The 23,666-nt window shown below is 38.8% G+C and overlaps 1 protein-coding gene across 10 annotated transcripts in view; it reads right to left on the bottom strand.

The window, feature by feature from the left end:
• The window catches only part of DLG2 (discs large MAGUK scaffold protein 2), a 1,380,463-nt gene that overhangs the window by 41,538 nt on the left and 1,315,259 nt on the right, over positions 1–23,666 (bottom strand). For all 10 annotated transcript variants that reach the window (XM_039231798.1, XM_039231799.1, XM_039231801.1 and 7 more), the window contains one exon: positions 21,348–21,423. In XM_039231798.1, the coding sequence (XP_039087729.1) occupies positions 21,348–21,423 (76 nt within the window). The remainder of the gene's footprint in view (positions 1–21,347; positions 21,424–23,666) is intronic.

Raw genomic sequence — 23,666 nt, 5'->3', positions numbered from 1 at the left:
CAGAATGAAAGAGATATTATTACTGACCTTTAAGAATTATAAGGGAATAAAAGAATTATAAGGAAATAAAAAGAACTATAAGGGAATACTATAACAACTGTATACCAACAAGTGGATAACTTAAATGAAACAGACTAATTTCCAGAAACACACAAACTACCAAAACTAACCCAAGAATAAAAAGAACTCTGAATAGATTTATAACAAATAAAGAGATTGAATTAGTAATTTAAAAAAAATTGTCCATAAAGAAAAGCCCAGGCCCAGAGGGATTAACTAGTGAATTCTATGAAACATTTAAAAAAGAATAAATGCTAATTCTTCACAGACTCTTCCAAAAGGTAGAACTCATTCTGTGAGGCCACCATTACTCAGAAACAAAAATTAGAAAAGACATCAAAAGAAGTGAAGACTACAAACCAATGTATCTCATAAACACAATGACAACTTAGTATTTCATTAAGTGGATCTACTACAGTTGGCTTACACATTCCTACATTTTCATACACTTCCGTAGTTTTCCATTTTTAAGTACTTTATGTTGCAATGACTATAACTTATTTTGTTTCAAATTTTTTCCTTAGCATAGATTTATAGAAGTTGAATTATTGAGTTAAAAATGACAGATAGTTGAAAATTTGACAGATTGCCAAATTGCTTTCAAAATGATCTGTACTAATTGACATTTTCACCAGCAATCATTTATTCTTAATTTATAATTAGTCCCAATGATGTGTCTTACCTGCTTCCCCCGCCAATACCCCCTAAACTCTCCTAATTACTCCATTACAATGTAAGCCTTTCATGAAAAAGCTACATTTTAAATCAGTTAGCCAAAAACACAATTTATCTTAAAAGAAAACATGGATACATCCTACAACTGAGAAATTAAGTTTTGGTTTTTCACTATCAAATTATCTGCTTGAAGACTAACTTTTCCGAGAGGGATTATTTGTCACAAAAGTATAAACTTCAATTACTTTTACATTAAAACCTACAGCTATGAGATAATAATAAGCTATGAAAATAATATATTTACACTTCAGAGCATCACACCCAGAGGCACAGTGAAATAACTGGCTGGAGTATTTTTCCTGAGTAGCTCATGAATATTGTAGCACCACTACTTTAATCAATGGAAAAAGGAGACTGATTTCAGCCATCATCTATTACTATCGACAGGTATTCTCTAAATGGCCTGGAGACCATCAAACTTGCTCCTCCCACCCACCTACCCTCCTTTCCTCCCTCCCTCCCTCCCTCCCTCCCTCCCTCCCTCCCTTCCTTCCTTCCTTCCTTCCTTCCTTCCTTCCTTCCTTCCTTCCTTCTTGTGGTTGGGGCAGGGAGGTTATCATTCTAGATACAGGGTTTTGGAGCTAGGTTTAGTATGAATATATTTGCTGAGATTCAAAGTATTCCAGCATGAATGTGGACATGACCTCAAATTGGCAGAATGACAGTACCAAAGAGTCAAACACCAAAGATGGTGCTGTTGCACTTTTCTATTACAGCTGAGTTTCATCCACAGTCCACCCTGCATTACACACTTGAAACAGTCTGGTCACTGGGTCATAGCTATAGTTGATGGAAAGAATTGAAATGGTTTTCAATTTCACTGTAGCCAATGGAATCTTCATGCTACTGTCAGCTAGCAAGCCACTTATTCATTGATATTTTTTACTTTATTTATTAATAAATTTATAATTTTCATTATTCACTTTATCAATTAGTATATTTATTTATTTAATGGTTACTATGCCCTTCTGTGTGACAAGTCCTCTCATGATCCCTTAGAAATCTGGTCTGCACTGAAACAGATCCTAATTTTGCAACTAGTGCGAGAGATGGCAAAATTCAGTAAAGCATCCTGACAATGTGTTATTTTCTTTCTCAATTTGTGAAAAAGACTCCATAGGAAATTTTTTTGTGTGGTTGACTCCATAGGAAATTGCAAGCTAATGATGATTCAAATTAATTGCTTCATAATTCTAAAATTGTCCAACATTTCATCATTAAACCACAATATACTATGGTTTATACAACAACCCATAGGATCTGAAAACAAAACTAAGAAAACCAAAAACCTTTGTTCACAACTTTACTCATTTTCATGATATTCTAATCAATGGGACACACTGAAATTATTTTTACATTCTCATGTGTTAGATAAAAGAACGGGGATCAGAATAGTTCCATGGATCAGATGCTGGTCACACTGCTAATTTCTTCATTTTCTTGTTAATGTTCTTTCTTTCTCTCTTTCCCTCTTTCCCCCTCTCTCCTTCCCTCCTTTCCTTCCCTTTCTTTTGATAGCTATTTGCTACAACTCTAAGGTTCCTGTCAATGACTATAGGGCTAAGCCTGCAAAATGTAGCTGTTAGCATACAACTGGCCAGGTAGGAACAGCAGTGAGCATGGGCAGGAAAAGCTATAGGACTCATAGATGGGAGTTCAACCAGCTGATTGATATTAGACAAGAAGAACGCCTTTCAGGATCCAGAGAAGCCAGCAAACACCTACAGGGAGTCACGAATCAGACTGAGCAAAATGATACCTGGGTTTCCAGGGTGACTTGGGCAAGTCGCCTCACATCTCTGGGTGTTCTCCATCTGTAAAACATAGTGCTTAGACCAGCTGATCTCTGAGGTTTCTTTCATTGCTATCACTCACAAATTCTGAAACCTCATTTAAGGTCAAGTTACATGAATTATTTTTTTTTCCTTCCTATTTTAGCATTTTCTATATACACTCATAATTGAGACGGTTCTTTTTTTTCTTATATTTTTTTCTCCAAAATCTGGAGTTTGACTAAATAGCTGGTAATATCCTAACCTGAATGAAATTTCATATTAGTTATCTTTAATGAACTTTAATTGTATATCTACCTGGTTAGGCTTATTCTCTGACTATTATAGTCCTCTACCTTTCATCACCCAGAGCCATCCAGTTTGGGACTTATGAGTTCTCTAATTGCCTTATTAATGTTAGTTTTCTGTTTCATCTTCAGCCTAACTCTGCAAGGAATAGGATCTTGTCTTAAAGTTTTCTTTTATACTTCCCAAAGTGCCCCACACTGGGCCCCCACACTTCCACAATGCATGGAGCAAAACTGCGAGCAGGGACTTGGTAATCCTAATAGCATTTTAAACAAGTTTTACTTTTATTTTTTTTTTAAATAATTTCTACATCCAATGTGGGGCTCGAATTCACAACCCTGAGATCAAGTGTCACATACTCTATTGACAGGTCAGCATTTTTAAAAACTAACATTTGTTAAATGCTAACCTACATGGCAGGTATTTCTTTAAAAAAATTTTTAATGTTTATCTTTGAGAGAGAGACAGAGTGCTGAATGGGGGCGGGACAGAGAGAGAGGGAGGCACAGAATTTGATGCAGGCTTTAGGTGCTGAGCTGCTAGAACAGAGACTGATATGGGGCTTGAACTCACAGACTGCAAGATCATGACTTGAGTCAAAGTCAGATGCAGAACTGAGTGATCCACTCAGGCACCCCATGGCAGGTACTCTTATAAGTGATTTACATGGATTCCCATTCTAAGTGCTTTCCACATATCATCATCTCCTATATAGTGGCTTCAAATTGTGTCTACACTTTATATATAAGCAAATTGAAGTACAGAGAAGTTGGCCATTTGCTCTATGATTCATGGGCCAAGTTTCATCCCCAAGCAGTTAGCTCCAGAGTTGAGCTCTTCACCACTATGTTACACTGCCTTTCCTGTGACTGCAAAGATTCCAAGTATTCATTCTACTCTGTTTTCAGGATATGGTCACGGTTATGGTAAGCATTGTTGAGGACTTCTCCAGGCAAATTAATTTCTGTGGAATTTTATACTTTATTTCTGCAAATACATCTCTGCTGCTTTATTCTTTTCAAATTGTTCAAGCAATTTCGGTGACGGGTCCACTAGGGGCTCTGATAACAGTGAATGCTTTATAGTAGTACGAAGTATAATGTTCATTTGCAAGGACCACATCACTGCTCAGTTTTATTTCTTCATTCTCAGGAATGACAGTTCTTCTGCAGCTTCCCTAAGTCTCTTCTCCTTTGTGGTACTCCCTTATGTCAGTCTTCACTAGTTGGTCTACACACTTATGTTGAAGGTGATACGATCCCATGAGGCCAGCAGGGTAGCTGTAAGCTGATTTATCCCACCTGAGTGAGGAGAAGCCCCGTTTTAGCAGAATGGAGTCACAGGGGGTGTTAGAATTCTCACTAGGAGTCAGGTGGTGTGGCAGGGGAGTGGAGAGGTGTTTTTGTCTGGGGCGCTTTGGTTCACCCCACACTGAGCCTTCCATCTACACATTTCCTTTGAGGTGCACTTCATATGCTATATGCTAGTGGATTGTATTTTCTAAGACAGGTAGCGGTCGTGAGGGGAAGACATCGTAGTTCCAGTGTGAGAGATATGCATGGCCCAGGGATTTCTCAGTAGTTCATTTTTGGGGGAAAGAAAAATTGAACATTGCTTGCTACACTTCACATAGTAGCTGATAAAAGTGCAGATTTTTACGTGGCAGGATCTGAATTCCTCTAAGATTTTAGAGTGCACAGATAAAAGCCATGAAAACACACACACACACACACACACACACACACACACACACACACACACCCTTCAAGGGAATAAAAACACCTTCAAAAACCCTAACACTTCCATTTAGGAACACTCTCTCCCTCTCCCTTCCTCCCTTCTCCCCCACACCCCGTCTTTCCTATTCATGTTCACTGACACAGCCAACCAGGTTCACTGTTATTTCCATAGGAAACACCAGGTGAGTCTGTCACTGTAACTGATTGTCACTTCAAAGCTGAAAAGAAAAATATTTCTTGTGCTTAGAGAAGAATTTTTTCCCTCGGCGTCCAGCAGAAACTTGGCAATCATCCGCCATTCCTTACTTGTGCATTTCCATCACTTCTCCTCCATTCTTCCTGCTACTGTCCTTGTTCAAGGGGAAGAGCTTTTTCACCTTGTTTGGACATACCATTCACATAACAATTGTGTTCTGCTTGTGAGAAAATGCATTTGCATCACATAGCACAGTGCCAGGAAATATCATTTAATAACATGCTTACTCATTACCCATTCTAACTTCAGGGTCTGGAGAATGCCAGTCCTGGTAGGAGATACTACATTTGGCAGCAATATCCATTACTTGAAGACTCCAAAGGAGTGGGATACTAATACTTCCATCATGGGCTATTGTAGTGCTGAATACAACCAGGCATGTATGGGCTTGGCCGTGGTAAGTGTTCAATAAATGATAATTATTTTTTGTCCCAAAAACATTTATTTATTTATTTATTTATTTATTTATTTATTTATTTATTGCCATATACTGCCATATATTATATTCACGCTTCCAATGGCAAAAGGGTCTGGTGCAAAGTAGAAAAATGCGTACCCTCTGGGAAAAGGAATTGCAAAAGCTCACTTTATCAGGCTGGCTCTTGTTGAATGGTATGTGGGATGAGTTTTGCCCCCCCAGGTGTGGCCCCTCTGCGGCAATATGGCTATAATAAACATTGGGAACACAAAATGAAGAGCTCAGAGTTTAAGCAAATCATTATCGTACTGTAATTGCTATAATGAAGGTCTATATAACGGGGCATTGGGAAGGGAGCTAGGGTCACTGGGGAAGCTGGAGAAAGCCCAGGGGCACCGTTTTTTAGGAGGATTTAAAGAATGAATAGGAGACTGCAGGTGGATCTGGATGGGAAAGCTTGATTCAGGCAGAGGAAAGGACGGCCCAACGGGGTGCAAAGCCATCTGGTTTCCCCTCCACCCTTCTTTAATTGTGTGAAGCTTTCTGGATGGAGTGTAGGATTTAGGGGAGAGTGGGGATCAGACAAACAGTGGGAAAAGATGCTCAAGAGGTATCTCTGGTCTGCACTGTGAACCCCTCAGTTACCCTTGATGCTACTGCATCTTTGCTTCTGTTCAAGAAGTACAAAAGCAATAAATGATTGCTATCAATTATTCTACAGAAATCACATGTAGAGTTCAGAACCATTCTTTTGTCACTTTATTAGAAACTTCAAGTATTAGGATTATAAGTGTTAAGGAAGGAGAATTTTGCAGCTGACAGAGAAGTAGCAGAATCTGCCCATCAAAGTCTTATGTATTTTCATCACAGGGGAGATCCTACTATTAAATGAAGAAAGAAAGAAAGAAAGAAAGAAAGAAAGAAAGAAAGAAAGAAAGAAAGAAAGGAAGGAAGGAAGGAAGGAAGGAAGGAAGGAAGGAAGGAAGGAAGGAAGGAAGAAAGAAGGCTTATTCCTTGGGTTTCTCAACCCACAGCATATTAAAAATAGAATAATTCAGTTTGGATGGGGGCTAGAGAGAGGTGCTGCTCCAGGCACATATCTGCACACAGTGCCAAGGGAGTACAGCAGAGCATTGCCTAAGGAGGCAGGCAAGGAAAACTGTACAGATTGAATTGAGCCACAGAGGGCATCTGCCCTGTGGTAACTGAGCTCCACAATCATTCAGTCAGCAACTCCTGGGGGGTCTGAGCTAGGGGTGGGTAAAAGGTGAGGAATGAGGAATAGAGAGACAGTGGTGTGAGAATTGAGTCTTGACCTGACACCCAGTCCAGACAACTCAAAAGAAATGTCCACACAGCAGCCATTACCAGGTTTACACAGCAGGTGAAGATTTAGTGTTACTGAAGCATAAACCAATCACATTAACATTATGATTTTGAATTTTGTTGTTGTAATATATAAGTACTAAATACATATAATTTAAATATTTTCTTAATGTTTACTTAGTTTTGAGAGAGAAAGAGAGCACAATCAGGGGAGGGGCAGAGAGAGAGGGAGACACAGAATCTGAATCAGGCTCCAGTCTCTGAGCTGTCAGCGCAGAGCCCAATGTAGGGCTCGAACTCAGGAACCATGAGATCATGACCTGAGCCGAAGCTGGATGCTTAACCAACTGAGCCACCCAGGCGCTCCTAAATATATATAATTTAATTTGTAAATTTATTTTAACATTATAGATGCCAAGAGTTTTAAGCATATGGTATTTGTACTTAATTTTGTTTATATATATTTAGGAAGAATTATTATTAAAAGATTTAGTCTATACTAGGGGAGACCAGAAGGATTATTTTCTTTAAAAGAGGCCTTTTTGGGGGCACCTGGGGGGCTCAGTGGGTTAAGCATCTGACTCTTGATTTCGGCTCAGATCATGATCTCACAGTTTGTGAGTTCATGCCCTGCATCAGGTTTTGTGCTGAGCATAGAGCCTGCTTGGGATTCTCTCTCTCTCCTTCCGCTCGTCCTCCATCTCTCTCTCTCTCAAAATAAATAAACTTAAAAAAAAAAAAAAGAGGCCTTTATGTAGTCCTCACCCAATAGGGTTGTTGTGAGGAATGAATGAGAAAAGTCCTTATAATTTACTTAGCAAAATGCCTATCTTATAAATAACCTTCAGTAATGATAGTTATATTGTTTTCACATTTTAGAAATAGTGATTAAAGTCAAATCCTTTATGTACCAAATGTGTACTTTCTCCTTTACTAAGAAGGGGGTATACATGGAAGTTCAGGCAGCTCTTGGGGATTAGTTGGGGAAAGGAGAGCTCCTTACTTTTAACAAAACTACAGTGTCCCATAGTAGCAATCATAAACTGGTGCATTTATTTTCAGACTGTAATTTGGGCAGCTGCTCCCGGGGCTCCATGTGTGCAGGGGCCTGTGGGTTTAGGCTTGGGAGGTCTTCCCAGAATACTTTCTCCAAGAATGACATGTGACAGCTGTGTCATTCCCATGGAGCACATGCCCCAAATTCGTTAAGGTGTTAATTCTTCATGGCAGGTGAGAGTACAAGCTCATTATAGGGAGAAACAGTGGCTTCTTGAGGCCTTCCAGGAAAAACCACTGCTCACAGCAAGAACGCCAAATACCAATTTCAACAAGTGGTAACAAATACTCATAACGCTGTTAAAACAGGAAAGGCAAACAGCCTATCTGTAAGTTTTTTGCTTCTTTTCAAGTGAGATAGGCTCTAAAGTACACTGACTCATACTTGTAATACATTTGAGACAACGGCTGGGAAAGCTCTCACTTCACCCACATTTCACAGAACCCTGCGAACTGCATTCCATGTTATCACCACTAACAAATAAAAGATGTTTCTCATAGCTTGTCCATTGTCACCCATGGATACCAATTGCCCTTGCTGCATGGAAAAACTTAGGTTTCCCTTTTTCTCCTCAATGGACCTCAAGTGCACAGAATGTCGCACATCCTAATCCTTAGTCATCATATGCTTTTCATTGTCTCATGCCTTCATGAGAGCTGGTAGTTTCCTGGTGCCTATTACATTAGGATAGGTGACTGATAGAGAGATAAGGATTTTTTTCTTGAGAAATGTAATTTTGACTTGACTTAATATCCTCTATACTATGTCTCCTTAGGTTAGTTTATCTTACATCTTAATAAAGTAAGTTCACTGTATCTCTTACCTGTCCCATTTTATGGAGGAGTAATTGTCCTGCCTGAGAGGACTTGGCCACTCGCATGGCTCCGGCTGCAGTATTAGGTCTCTTGACTGCTTGAGAGGAACAGATTACGTATCCAGAGTGCCATCTTCCTAGGAAATCCAAATCTTTCCCAGACCATTCAGTGTTTGCCAAGAGCAAGGGTAGATAGGCAGTTTCCACCTAGCACTAGCACAATGCTGGATGTGAAAGACACTTTGTAAACCTTCGCTGAAAAAATGAATGGTATTCACGCACCTCTAAAGAACAACACCTGGCTGTGTAACTGTGGCCGGGTCACTCATTTCCCTTGCTCCTGCCTCCTCATCAATGAAATGGATAGTGTACCAAAGTGCGCTGCAAATTAAGGAGTTATTATTAATACTCATGAAGATTTTCTTAATCCCAGAGGAGTGATCTATCACAACCACCTTTCTGCTTTTAACCTGGAAATCAGACTAAAATTGGTTTCTTTTTGGGGCACCCGGCTGGCTCAGTCAGTTTAGCGTCAAACTTGGTCATAATCTTGTGGTTTGCGAGTTCAAGCACCACATTATGCGTTCAAGCCCCATGTTGGGCTCTCTGCTGTCAGTGCAGAGTTCCTCTGTCTCCCTCTCTCTTTGCCCCTCCCCTATTGCACATGTTTTTTTCTCTCTCTCTCCAAAATAAGTAAACATTAAAAAGAATTGGTTTCAGTTTTTTAAAAAGTTTATTTTGTAACCATTTTATTGATTCTGTCCTGGGTTGGTTTTCAGTTCCATTCAGTGGTTATTTTAGTATCATGCATTAATTGGCACTGGTTTCTAACAGCATGAACATGCGTGTGTGCAATGGAAGGTAAGCTTTGGGATGACAAAGGTAGGGCCTTATTCATCCGTGTGCCCACTCAGTGGCCAGAGCAGTATCTGGCACATAGGGGAAACTCAAAGTCTTTTTATTGAAATGAGAGGAAAATAACACTCAGATATAGAGAACCTTCCTTTCAAGGCAATAATACATCATTCAGTTCTCTATTTATAAGTCACAGCAAAAACCGTGTGGGCTATATCTTCTCATTTATGTAACTTTCCTCTCAGTGCATCACCTTCTTTATTCTCACATTATTTAATTCAATAATTATTGATTGAATGCCATGAACTATGTCAGGCCATAAATAAACCATATTCCCTGCCTTTAAGGAACTTGCAATCTACTCTCCAGATTTTGTTATTACAACTGATAAATCAGAGTGTCAGAGAAGCTACAAGTTCTAGATCACATAGTTAGAAAAGCTAAATATAAATTTCACAGGACAGTGAAATTTTAGAGTCCCTCCCTTTATAAATGAAAGGGTAAGGCAATCAGGTATTTTTAATGAATATTGGAAACATACTAGAAGCTGCTGTTGAAATGTTTCAAACAGTACATGATCTGTGATTTTAAAAAAAGAGTTTTTACCCATGCGTAAACAGCACATAGTTGAAAAGATGTAAGATATACTATTTTTACTTGCTAGGAATCTGGCTATGATAACTGTAGTGAGGAAGTCATGACTGTATAATCACTCCTGCATCTTTATCTTGCAGTATTTGATGTTTTAGCTTTTAGTGAGTTCAAACCTTCTGCAAAATGAAACATGCAACCTCGAAGGTGCGACTCTGGGCCTTTTGCCTTAAAGAGTCAGGTTAAAGGAAGCTCTGTAGTGAATCAGAATTGATTCATGATTTTTACCTTCCAAAGTGGAAATGGGTCTGAGCCACATTCTCTGAATAATACTTCACATTCTGAATTAATAGTGGGAAGAAACTTTAACAAAAGCTTAGTGTTCCCATCTGATGAAACTGTACCTGTCATTTATACAACCACAAATTGTACATTTACTATTTATATTACTTTAACCCTACTAGCATCACTAATTGAATAGAAAGAATTAGCTATGCTAATAATGTCTAGAATGAGTTCATACACAAAACTACCTTAAAGAATCAATTATTCTATTTTGCTGACACAGTATGTCATGATGCAGGGACCAGTTCTGCTACCTACTAGCCCTATGAGCTTGGGTAAGTTATTTATCCCTTCTAAACTTCAGTTTTCTCATTGTAAAATGAGCGTATTAAGAATATGTATCTCACAGGATTTTTGTAAATAGCAAATGAGCAATGCCTATTTAAAAAAACTTGTAAAAAATAAAGGCGATCTACAGATGGTCAGAGTAACTGGTGTACTGAATGAAAGGCAAGGATTCTCCAGTGCAATAAGTACTGGTCAAGTGTGTTTTAGAATTTCCCATAGGTATATCTCCCACTATAGCAGAAGACTCAGAAACAATTCTGACTTGCAGCCAATGGCAGAGGCAGGAGCTGGGGACTGAGTCCCCGTCAGCCCTCCAGACCTTCCTGCTCAACCAAAACGTCAGCAAGCACAGAGTCAAAGACACCCATTAAGAAGATGGGTATAGGACAAAGTTGTAGCCACTCGCCTTTCCTCTTGTCTGTGCCAAAGGGGGCTTAGAACCTAAGGAATAGACTACTTTTTGGAAGCTGCTCATTCAAGCCTTATAAAGGAGGGTGAGTTTGAGATGTGTGTGCATGTGAGTAGCAGCAGAAGGTGGGAGGGGAAGAGACGGACTAATATTTCTAGGTATTTTATATACATTATCTCTTTTAACATAATCCTCAGTTTTACAGAGGAGGTAATTGAAGCTCAGACAAGTTTACAATAACTCTGGTGGAAGTTGGTCAGTCTATCTGATATCAAACCTTTCCACTATGCTTGTGTACCTCAAATTTGAGCAAGCCCCAAGGAATCCTTGGGGAGCTTGTTAAAATGTGGCATTCCTATCCACATCCCCCAAAGGACTGGGGTTGAGCCTGGGCATGTTCTTTTTCAATAAGAGACCCTGCTGATGCTGCTGTGGGTGGTCCAGGTGACACATTTTTTTTTCTCCTGTTAAATATTTCCTGATCTTTTCTTTCTTCTCTATAGTTACTCTGTGGTCCTAGGAGAGCCTTCTCCATGTCTCCTTGCATTATTGAAATGGACTCCTACTTTCTAGGGGTGCTTCTTTTGGAAATTCATTCCGCATAGGGGTGATCTGTGAAAATTCTAATCTAACTTTTGGTAAAATCCTCCAAAGACTCTCCACTGCCCTCATGATCTGGTTCCTAGCTTCCCCTCTCCCTTCTTGGTAGACACTAGGCAGCTTTGCATGGAAGCTTTCATATTTAAGTAACATTACGTTTCTTTGCCTTCCCTGTGCATTGGGCTGCTTCCTGTCTTATGTGTCATCCCATCTGTCTACAACAGTCTTTCCATCCTTTTACACTTGGTCAAGATTTTGTTGATCTTTCAAGGCTTTTTTTGGACATTATCTCTTCTAGGAACTTTCCTATGAACCCCAAGAGATGCTTAAGTATTCCAGGTCTGAGTTCAAATAGCATCTTGGTCTCACTTCTCACTTTGCACTTATACCAGATTCTATTTATTATTTCCTAACATGTTTATCTCTGGGGAATATTTTATGATTCCTAAAGGCTGGAACCATGCGTTACTTGTGGTGTACTTCCATTGTCTAAATCACTACCTGGGACATAGTATGGTCGCAACAAATGTCTGAGGGTGCTTGGGTGGCTCAGTCAGTTAAGCTTTTGACTTCAGCTCAAGTCATAATCTCATGGTTTGTGGGTTCAAGTCCCATGTTGGACAGTTCAGAGCCTGGAGCCTGCTTCAGATTCTGTTTCTATCTCTCTGACCTTCCTCCATGCACACTCTGTCTCTCTCTTAAAAATAAATAAACATTAAAAAATGTCTGTAACAAAACTGAAAACTAAAGATATTAGAGAGGAGGAGAGCAGAATGAGCAAATTAATTTATTATGCTTCACTTTACCATACTCTTAAGATTAATACAATGAAAACTTTAGCTTAATCAGGGAATGAAAATAATATTGGATTTCAAAGGTATTTTAAAGATTTTACTTTTGTTTTTTTTTTTTTTCTCCTGGGGATGAGATTGACCAGACATGTTCAAGTGTCAACATATACAAAACAAGAAAAGTATCTTAAAAACATAATTAAGCTAGAGAAGGGAGAAGAACATACAAACTAAAATATATCATAAAAGTAAGTATGTGTATGTGTGCAGCAAGTGGATTTTGTCAGTTATCAATTATACTAAATTTGGTATATAAGCTTGCAGATTAACTTGATTGTTTCAACAGCAGTGCTTTTTAGACCTAGGAGAGAGATGTCTAAAAGAACAAATATGCATAGAAATACATAAGGAACATGATTTATTCTCCATTTCATTCCACAGATGAGCAGTTTCCTCATAAGTAACTTGACTAATAAATACTGTATGGAGAATAAGTGAAATAGTGTATATTTATTCATTCAAATGAGGTTAATTGAATTCAACTGGCTTTCCAGGTTCATATAGGGACCCTCCTAACATGTATTAGAGAAGGGAACTCAGTTGTAGGCACCCCTGGGAACCATCTATAGAGAAGACAGAAGTATTTCTTCATCAGAGAATGATCTATGTGCTGCTCACATGGTTCTCAGTGGATCTGGGAGCTCAAGTTTGCACAAAAGTGATAATCACATTTAAAAAATGGGGGCACCTGAGTGGCTCAGTCAGTTGAGCATCTGACGTCAGGTCAGGTCATGGTCTCATAGTTGGTGAATTTTAGCTCCATATTGGGCTCTCTGCTGTCAGCACAGGGCCTGCTTTGGATCCTCTGTCTCTCCCCTGCTTGTGTTCTCTCTGTCTCTCAAAAATGAATAAACATCAAAAAAAACTAAAAAAAAAAAAATGAGTTAGCCGCTCTCCCCAGGATGGGTTGATGACACTTAAGAATTCTCTGGACAGAGCCATGTCTTTGTTCTTTATGTAAAACTGCTGGTCTGGTTAAAACCATATTGCCTACAGTAAGGGGAAAGAATCAGGGGAGATATATTAGAGCCAGAAGACCAATAAAGAACCTGTTAGATGTTCTAGAGTAGAGAAGTGAAAGTAAGAAGTCTGAGGAGGAGCCTTTTCTGGGTGGATGAATTTTGATGAGAAATGTTGCTTTCCTAATGCCCCATGGACTGGGACAGTTTGGTGCCCTTTTCACCCTACTTCCCTTCCCTAAATCTCCAGGTTACTCTTAGACATTCGGGCTCTTCATGGGGCTCTGACCATCCAAAGACTAGATCTTAATATTAAGGACTCTTCTTTTGAGGGCAGTAATGACTTTTCCCTTAAAGCTCAAAAGTCACTTTGAGGCTGTTACAAAAGCAATCTTCATAACTCATCCTGGTGAAGCAAACATAATTCCTACTTGCTGACAAAACACTGACTGTCAAGTCACTTTTTTTGATAAATGATACAATGGAAGGTTCTATTACTAACTCTCTGTGTGTCCCAGAAAAATGATTCTCAGTGTCTTCATCAGTAAATGACATAGTAGGAATCAATGGCCATATGGAAACTTCCAAGAATGTAAGAAGCAGAACTGAGATTTCTCAATGCCAGCTCCAGTTAGACTCTCCTGCCAGACAGGAGACTGCCAGGATCCTATCATCATAGTTATATCTCTGCCCCATCCCCTCTCTCACAGTTAACATCCCCTCTTAAAGAGAGTTTGAGGGTTTGGAAAAGGAAACAGAATAATATTAGGAACCATTAGGTCAGATGTCCAAGGATGACAGTCCTCTCTGATCCTTTTAGCAATAGTTGCCTATTTTTTTTTCTTTTGCCATTAAGCTCAGATTTTCAGAATCTCTCATCCAGAATACTGGAGTAGCTTTCTCAGACATCTCCTCCTGTTAGTCTTTCTCCCCTCCAATCTGTCCTTCTCATGGTTACCAGATTGGTCTCCTGGAAACCTACTTATGATCACTCACTTTCCTTTCCTCTACGAAGGGAGGATTGAGCAGCCAGAATGTGTCTGGTAGACACCCTACTAGGTGCTAGGGGCACAAAGATGAGTAAGTTTGGACCTTTGCCAGGAAGCGAGTGACATCTGGGCAACAATACAAGTACATTCAGGGTGCAAGTCCAAAAGGAATCACTAGGTTGGGTTTGGTTACAACCATTAAAATTCTTGTGTCTATAGGATAAAGTACAAGTCTCCTGGAAAATTTAAGGCACCAGAACTGTGGGGAGTATAACTTTCCACTTCTGAGTCCTTTTATTTCCCTTCATAAATTGTTGCTTGCAATGAAGGTAAACAATGTTTTACTTCCTGTTGTTTTGTATCCTATTTCTACTCACTGTTTGCTCCCTTGCAAATTTTACTAATCCTTGTAAGTCTCCCAGCCTCCCCTCCCTGCCCCCATACTCACCCCAGTTCAAATTCTTTCAGCTTTCAAGTCAGAATCTCCATATCCTCTGAACCTCAGAGAGTGCTTCCAGTCCCTCTTGTTTGATATTAACCATTTCCTCCCTGTGAGGACTCTTTCTCTCCCCCAGTATCCCTGCTCCTTCAGTGACTATATCTGATGTGGCTTGGTCCACATTGCCTAGCAAGCTGCTTGTACTGGCATCTAATAAAGGTTTTTTATATATATATTATTTATATTTATATATTTTATATAAAATATATATATGCCAAGACTTGTCCCTCTGGCAGGCCACCATGGAGGAAATGTGCAGTCCTAAGTGAACCTCAGAGAAGTTATCCAGAAAGACGTACATTCATCAAGGAAACCAGCTTCCCCCTTTACAGGCTTCAAGCTTAAACCCAAGTTAATTTTTGACAAAGCTAAATCCACTTCAACATACTTCTTCATTTTTCTTAAGATGTACAGAGTGACATGGTTTCAATGGGAAGAGGGTGTGCTATAGTAAAAAGCTTACGGGTTTTGGAATCAGACATGGGTTCGGAGTTCTTTGCCTCTCTAAGCTTTCATTTCTTTAAATCTGTTGAGAGGGAGCAAATGATTTCCTTTCACATTTTGTTGTGGCAATTAAGAGATGTGTGTGAGTTGTTTGCAATTCCTACTACTACAATTCCTACAATTTCTACTACTTTGAATAATATCTATCACCTCTGTTTTGTACCGGCCTGTGACTCAATAGGACTAGTTATTTACTTAACAAACTCCCTTGCTTTAGAAAAGATTTACAGTGCAAAGCAGGCACTTACATGTTGCACACAGCTGGCATTTAGTAAGGCTACTGATACTCTCATACTCTTCCAGATATATATTTCCTTTTCTTAAATTATAGGAATTTTTAAATAAAAATAATTTAAAAAATAAAACAAAATTTAGCATAAATCACTAAATACTCATTAATTTTTCCATGGAGAACAGCTTGATTGTGAAGATTATACAATTTCCTCAATGTCTCAATAAGTAACAGAGTGGCTGATTGTGAAATTGAAGAAAAAAGTTAAAAGAACAATGAAAGAAATTAATGGAGTGATCAAGTTTTCACCACAGGCTAGTTTGAGTGGAGACTCATTAGGAATTTAACTGCTAGCCTCAGGGAAGCTTGCCTGCAATGAGATCTCAGAAACTGAGGTGGCTCTTAGAAGACCCATCCATACAGATGGCCACTGAGAGCTTAGGGGTCTGAGTAGGCTGGAATTATGTGGGTTAATGACACAGTTGTCCACTTGTCTGCATATGTGGACGCAGACTTTGTGGCACCACACGGAGTATACAGAAAGCCTGGGCATTTCATTTGCAGCAAATGAGCACTTACAAATGGAGAGCCTTGGATTTCCTCATGGATACTTTCAAAATTCAACGAGCTTCAAAGCTCAAACCAGGCTTTCCATACAAGTAGCCTGACCTTCCAGACCTTCCTTGTCAGCCCCACTTGCTACAACTACCACTACACTGTACACACTATCCATCTGGTGTCCCTGATCTGCTTGGCCTCACTCCAGCATGCCTACAGTTTCCACTTCAAGTTCATGTTGGATCCTATATGTGGCACACTCTTACTTGTTAGAGTATCACTTTCTCTTGAAAGTCTTCTCTCTTACCTAAGGCATGATTACTAACTTTCCTTCTTTTGACTTCTACCAGAACAAAGTATAGTGTGAAGAAATGTGCATTCTGCTGTCAAAATGATCTGAATGTAAGCCTGACACTTGCACCTACTATCTGTGTGATCACAGGAAAATAAGTTAATTTTCTGGAAGCTCAGTCTCCTGATATTTAAAATAAAGATTGTTAATTCTTGGGATGCCTGGGTGGCTCAGTCTGTTGTGTGTCTGACTCACAGCTCATGGGTTTGAGTCCCACATCAGGTTCTGTGCTGACAGCTCAGAGACTGGAGACTGCTTCAGATTCTATGACTCCCTCTCTCTCTTCCCCTCCCCAGCTCATGCTGTCTCTCTCTCTCTCTCTCAGAAATAAATAAAACTAAAAACATTAAAAAAAAAGACTTAATTCTCTACAATTATGAGTATCATCAGTGATACTGTATTGCCAGGCCTGCTTAGATTTCTCTTTGTGAGCNCACAGCTCATGGGTTTGAGTCCCACATCAGGTTCTGTGCTGACAGCTCAGAGACTGGAGACTGCTTCAGATTCTATGACCCCCCCCCCCCCCCCCCCCGCTTACACTCTGTCTCTGCCTCTCTCTCTGTCTTTCTCAAAAATAAAAACATTAAAAAAAAAGACTTAATTCTCTACAATTATGAGTATCATCAGTGATACTGTATTGCCAGGCCTGCTTAGATTTCTCTTTGTGAGCTCCTTGAGATAAGAGACCTTGCCTTTTTATGTTATTTTGCTGTCCTATATAGCACCTACCACAATGCCTGGTATTTTGCAGCACTCAATATTTTTTAATCAATGGATAGTTCTGGAAAAACAGCTCAAGCACTATAGGTCAATTAAAGTCTAAGTTCTTCTATGAAGTGCTCTCTGACCATCCCCACTCCCATTAATTTGAATTCTCATAGGTCTCATACATATACATACTACTAATAAGGCTCTGGTTACAACCTGCTTCATACATACTAACTGATTTTAAGCCACTACAGGGCAGTAACCATGGCTTTCACCTTTAACTTCTATTTCACAATTCTGTGTAAATGCCAGCTAATGATAAGGCTATTTCAAATATCCCATTCTCTTTCTCATTCCAAGTCGTTTTCTTCCTCAGTTTGCATTGAGCTTACCTCTAGGTCCCAGATTGAGGCCTTGGTAACAATAACTACTTTCTGTAGTCTGTGTCCTTGGCTCAAGGTGAGTGACTTCTCCTGACCTAGCTTCCCTCCTCTCCCTGTAGCTGGTCTCTCCTTTCTTCAGCACACTTTCTCTCAATCATCCTTTACTTTCTACTCCTGGGCAAGAATCTTCTCATTGATGTATTGTTCTCATGGGGATTTGGAAAACTTTGATTTTTTTGTTTCTTACTTCACAGGCTCATGGAGAATTATTGCTGGAAGTTACCTTAAAAATCAATGAAACCAGGGACCTCAAATAGAGAACAATTCTCCACATTGTGTGACGCATGTATAGTCAATTATGGCATTTTTTTCCCTGCTGAGGTCATACATAGCCTCAGAATCATTTTCAATAATATACCTGGTAGAAACTATCAGTCTACCAGAAACTATCAATCCATCATCACGACCCATCCATCACATTGGAAATGAAACTTGCCTGAAATACTTGAAGTTGTTCAAAGCTGTTATTTTGCTAATGAGGCCTGAAGAGCAGTGGTGACTTAATCATGAACTGAAACCAGAATCCAAATTACTTGGCCCTCATGATTATTGGTCCAAGGTTTCCATTTCCACATGATCACTGGCCCTCCTTCAATAGTCATTCAAGTCTGAGAATTTATTTTCTATTATTTGGAATGCACCTATTAGTATTTAACAGTATGATTAAAAAGCACAATACACACATCTTAGCCTTATCAAAAAGACAGCTGGGCTCTCATAGATGTTATAAGCCCTCGAGGAGAAGGAGCTTTGGTAGGCTTGTATCTTTCACACATTCAACTACATAAATGAACAAACCAGGAGCTGTATCCTTAAATTCTCACTAAGAATCAGTGAAGAATCCTGCTCTCTTCCTTGTAAACAGTATTTATTTGAATGGACTTCAGGTATGATGACACATACCCTACTCTTTCTTAAAAAAGAGGTACACCTTATGTTTAAATAAATTCTTATTTCACCCAAATGTTTTAGGGGAAAGTAAATTGTTATGTCAATGACTAGGCTGCTCTGTGACACTTCTCCTTAAAAATTCAAGGGGCGGTGCTGTGGTTTGGGGCTCAAAAGTCCTAAGAAATGATAGCTTTTCTTCTTTTTGTTTTTCATGGTGACATCTACTGGCCAAAATTTGTGGCTCTGTGTGACAATGACAAGCCAGAATTGTTAGGACAGAAAGGTAAAGGAAAGGAGATGAAGAAAAAGAGCATAGGAAGAAAGAAAGGTAGGTAGGGGGCAGTATTTTACAATACAGCAATGTGATACTAGTTTTATCACTTAAAAATTGATTTTAAAAGCTGTACAAGCCACAGCTGACATCATACTGAATGATGAAAGGTTGAATGCTTTCCGCTTAGGGTCAGGAACAGGGCAAGGATGGTTGCCCTTGCCACTTCTATCCAACATTGAGTTGGAGGTTCTATCAGGGCAATCAGGCATGACAAAGAAATGAAAGTCATCCAGGTTGAAAAGAAAGAAGAGTTAAAACTCTCTTTTTACACATGATGTGATATTATACGTAGAAAATGCTAAGGAATCTACCAGAAAAACTATTAGAACTAATAAATGGGTTCAGCAAGGTAGGAGGATAGAAGATTGATATAGAAAATAATTACATTTCTATAAACTGGAAATGAACAAAACAAAAGATGAAGTTGAGAAGATAATTAAAATATTAAAAAAAAGAAATTGGAATCCTACCTCATATTATATACAAAAAACTAACTTAAAATGGGTCAAACACCTAAATATAAGAGCTAAAACTATAAAATTCTTAGAAGAATATATGGATGTAAATCTTTGTGATCTTGGATTAGGTAATGATTTCTTAGATATGACATAAAAAACATAAGTAACAGGGGCGCCTGGGCTTATTAAGTTGAGCATCTGACTTTGGCTGAGGTCATGATCTCACAGTTCGTGGGTTTGAGCCCTGAAATCAGGCTCTGTGCCGTCAGTACAGAGCCTGCTTCAGATATTTTTTCCTCCTCTCTTTCTCTCTGCCCCTTCCACACTTGCTCGTGTGTGTGTGTGTGTGTGTGTGTGTATAAGTGTGCATGCGTGTTCTCTCTCTCAAAAATAAAAACATTAGAAAACCCCACAAGTAACAAAAGAAAACATACATAACTTGGACTTTATCAACATTAAAAATTTTGTGTATCAGTAAACACTAACAAGAGACTGGGAGAAAATAATTGGAAAGCAGACAGTTGATAAGAGACTGATACCCAGAATATATAAAGAACTTCTGTACAACTTAACAACAACAAAATCCAATTTAAAAATGGGCAAAGAATCTGAAAAGGCATTTCTACAAAGAATATACAGAAATGGCCGATTAGCACATGAAAAGATGCTTGACACCAACAGTCATTAGGGAAATGTAAATTACAACTACAATGAGATATGACTGCAGACAGAATAAGCAGAAAGACATATAATAACAAGTGTTGGTGAGTATGTGGAGACATTGGAACCCTCCTTCACTGTGGGAATGTAAACAGGTACAACTACCTTGGAGAACAGTCTGGAAGTTCCTCAAAATGTTAAATGTAGAGTTATCACATGACCCAGAAATTCCCCTCCTAGGTATATACCCAGTGGAAATAAGAATACATGTCCACACAAAAATTTATACACAAATGTTCATTGCAGCATTATCCATACTAGCAGAAAGTGGAAAGAACCCAGATGTCCATCAACTGATGAATGGATAAATTAAATGAGATATATCATCACAGTGGGATATTATTTGGCAATTAATAGAAATAAAATATTTATCCATGCTACATTACAGATGCATGAGAACATTATGTGAAGTGAAAGAAGCAGTCACAAAAGACCAAATGGTGTATAATTCCATTTATATAAAATATCCAGAATAGGCAAATCTATAGATAAAATAGATTAGTAGTTGCTTCAGGCTGGGTAGGATGGAGGTGGGGGTGAGGCTGAGGGCAATGGAAAGTGACTGCTACAGGATACCTTTATGGGGTGATCAAATGTTCTCAAAGTGATTGTAGTGATGATTGTATAACTAAATATACTAAAAACCTTTGGATGGTATGCCTTACATTAGTGAATTGCATGGTAGGTGAATTTTATCATCAAAGGTGTTATGAAAGAAGATACATGTTCTTTCATGTATCATGAAGATACATGTGTGTATAATACTTTAATTTTGGTGATTAATTTTCCCCTGTTAATTCTCTTCTATGTCTGTCACAACAATCCACGTATTCACTCAGATAATCTATCTGTATATTTCCATGACCGCTGTCTTAGCTTTGTAATGTGTAACAATCTAGACATATTTGTGATGAACAGGAAGGTATCTTTCATTAAACCCATCCTTTTAGAACATTTAATTTAAAAGAGAAAACTTAAAGAAATGAAAACACTCAACTACCCTTTTTTCTTGTTTTTTGTAATCATTACATCACCTTCATGAACATATCTCTTCTGTGGACCACTAGAAGCTTTACCCCCAGTATTTAATATATTTTCCATAAATCTACTTCCTCAGAGAATACACTATTGCTTTTAGCAGTACATTTATAATAGCATTCTACTATAGTACTCTGGTAGCTCCATAATTTCATTGCTACTGAAAGCCTAAATGTTAATTATAATTAAACCCATGGCAACCGAGAGAACTTAATGTTTCAATTATTTTGTACTTACCCCTTTTGAATCAATCACTCCAGGTTTTGCATTAAACTTCACTGTCTTCAACCGGGCACGTTCCTTTCTTTCCACCCTAAAGAAAATTGAAAATAAAGAGTCTATCACGTGGCAAGGCATTTATGATTAAGTTCCTTATTAAATGAAGAATATCTCTTCTTATCCTACAGCTCAAATAAAATGTATTCTAAAATATTTCTGTTCCTTTGTTCTATATAAAAATCTTGGTATAATTTCTCAAACCCACTAACACATCCTTTGAAGCTTTTGTGTTACATGTACTGAGAGTCACACTGATTGGGGAGGGGGGGACAAATGGAGAAAAACTGTTACTTAAATGCCTGAATAAATCAACCAAAAATCTATTATAAGAAATCACAGCCCACAGAGATGGACATGTATACTAGAGCCCAAGTAAACTTCTCTCTTCTCCTCTGCTCTCCTCCGCATGCCTCATCTCTTCTACCTTTTCTTTTCATTTCCTTTTTCTTCCTTTCCCTTTAGTAACATAGGGGATGTACTTTCACCTTAAAACCAAACATGTTATAGATAATCTTGAATTTTTCCTTTTCCCCAGTGCTATTCTCCTGTCATCTCTGCATATTTCATCATTGTACCTGCCACTTCATTCATTCATCAAATACTTATTGAGTGCCTACCCATGTATCAAGCAAGGAGCTGGGGAAAAAAAAAAAAACATTAAAAAGCATGACTGCAATAAACACACAGGACTGTGCTTCTGGTAGGAACAGAGAAGTAAGACAGACTGATAAGGCTGCACTGTAAGACTGTTGACAGCAGTGGGGCTCAGGGGAGCATCTATCTCACTGGAGGGTGAGAAGGAGGGGTAGAAAGCATTGAGGTGGGCTCCATGGAGGAGGTGTCAATTTGAAAGATGTCCAATTTGAAGGATGAGAAAGAGTTTGTCAGGAGGAAAAGCTCAGGGAGAATTCCCCAGACAGGAGGAACAACACATAGCATGACCCAAGGGTCTAAACAAGTTAAAGACTGTGGGGAGATTCTGATACAGGCTATACACAGGATGGGATATGAGACAGTAAGATGGTGAGGTCTCCTTATAAAAGAACCATCTACATTAAGGACTTGGGCTTTAACAATTTTTTTAAGTTTATTTATTTTGAGAGAGAAAGCACGAGTGGGTCAGGGACAGAGAGAGAGGGAGAGAGGGAATCCCAAGGAGACTCTGAGCTGTCAGCACAGAGACTGATGAGAGGCTCGAACTCACAAACAATGAGATCACGACCTGAGCTGAAACCAAAAGTCAGCTGCTTAACAGACTGAGCCACTAGGGCAGCCCAATTTGCACTTTTTCCTTGGGGAATCGTCAGGAGTTATTAGAAGATATAACGTGGAGAAGTGATAAAAGAGATAAACATTTTAAATAAATAACCCTGGTGGAGGAGGAAGATAGACTGGAGGAGGGAAGGGATGGTGGGAAGCGGAAGTCCATTTAGAAGCTGTTGGCATTCTTCAGGCAAGACATGATAATGAGGTGAAGGGGAGGAAAGGGTTTGAGAAATAGTAGTGAAGTAAAATTGGTAAGATGTGTGCCTGTTTGAAGGATGGGGTTGTAAAAAGAGGAAAAGAGAAGCTAAGTACTTCCTTGATTTTTTTTTTTTTTTGAGCCTCGATACAACCATACTTATTTGTGTCTTCACGTTGGTGTTATCTCTTGTTTCTTTGTGTCTATTTTCACAGTGTACAAACAAAACTGCATGTTCCTTGAGGGCAAGCTCACATTATCACTCCACATCATACTGTAGCAAGACCTCAATAAACAGCTGTTAACTAAAATAATATTCGATGCATTGTTTTAACTGGACTTTTTATTTAAATACGGCTAGCTCTAATTTCAAAAATGAGGAAAGAAAGGAGAGAGAGAATAAAAACCCTGAATCTACAGAAATTAATGGTTTATGAAACCTAAGCTATTCATAGATCAATAATTAACAACATATTGCTTTTTAACTGAGAGCTCTTGTGTGTTTCCAGCTGAAACGCAGTGCAGATCAGGGTTTCTATAGTTACAGAACAGAGTTTCAGAATACATTTCAGTGTGAGAGGAGAATATCTGAGTGGAAACAGCTGAACAAAAATTTTCATATCTAACCTCAGATATTAAAGCAATATGTTCCACTAAGAGTTTCTATTTGCACCCAACAGACAACAGTTGGGAAGAGCACAAGGAAGACTTTGGATAAGGTAAGCTGCCAAGTGGAAAGATGCTCACTGAGAAATGCCTGTTCTGAGCTACTTCAGCTTTTCTCAGTTTTAATCCAAGAGCAAATGTTAATCCAT

This window comes from Hyaena hyaena, unplaced genomic scaffold (assembly GCF_003009895.1).
Source record: "Hyaena hyaena isolate Hyena2069 unplaced genomic scaffold, ASM300989v1 scaffold_59, whole genome shotgun sequence".
Classification (NCBI taxonomy): domain Eukaryota; kingdom Metazoa; phylum Chordata; class Mammalia; order Carnivora; family Hyaenidae; genus Hyaena; species Hyaena hyaena.
Note: the sequence above shows the minus strand (reverse complement) of the source record. Positions and strands in the feature narration are given on the sequence as shown.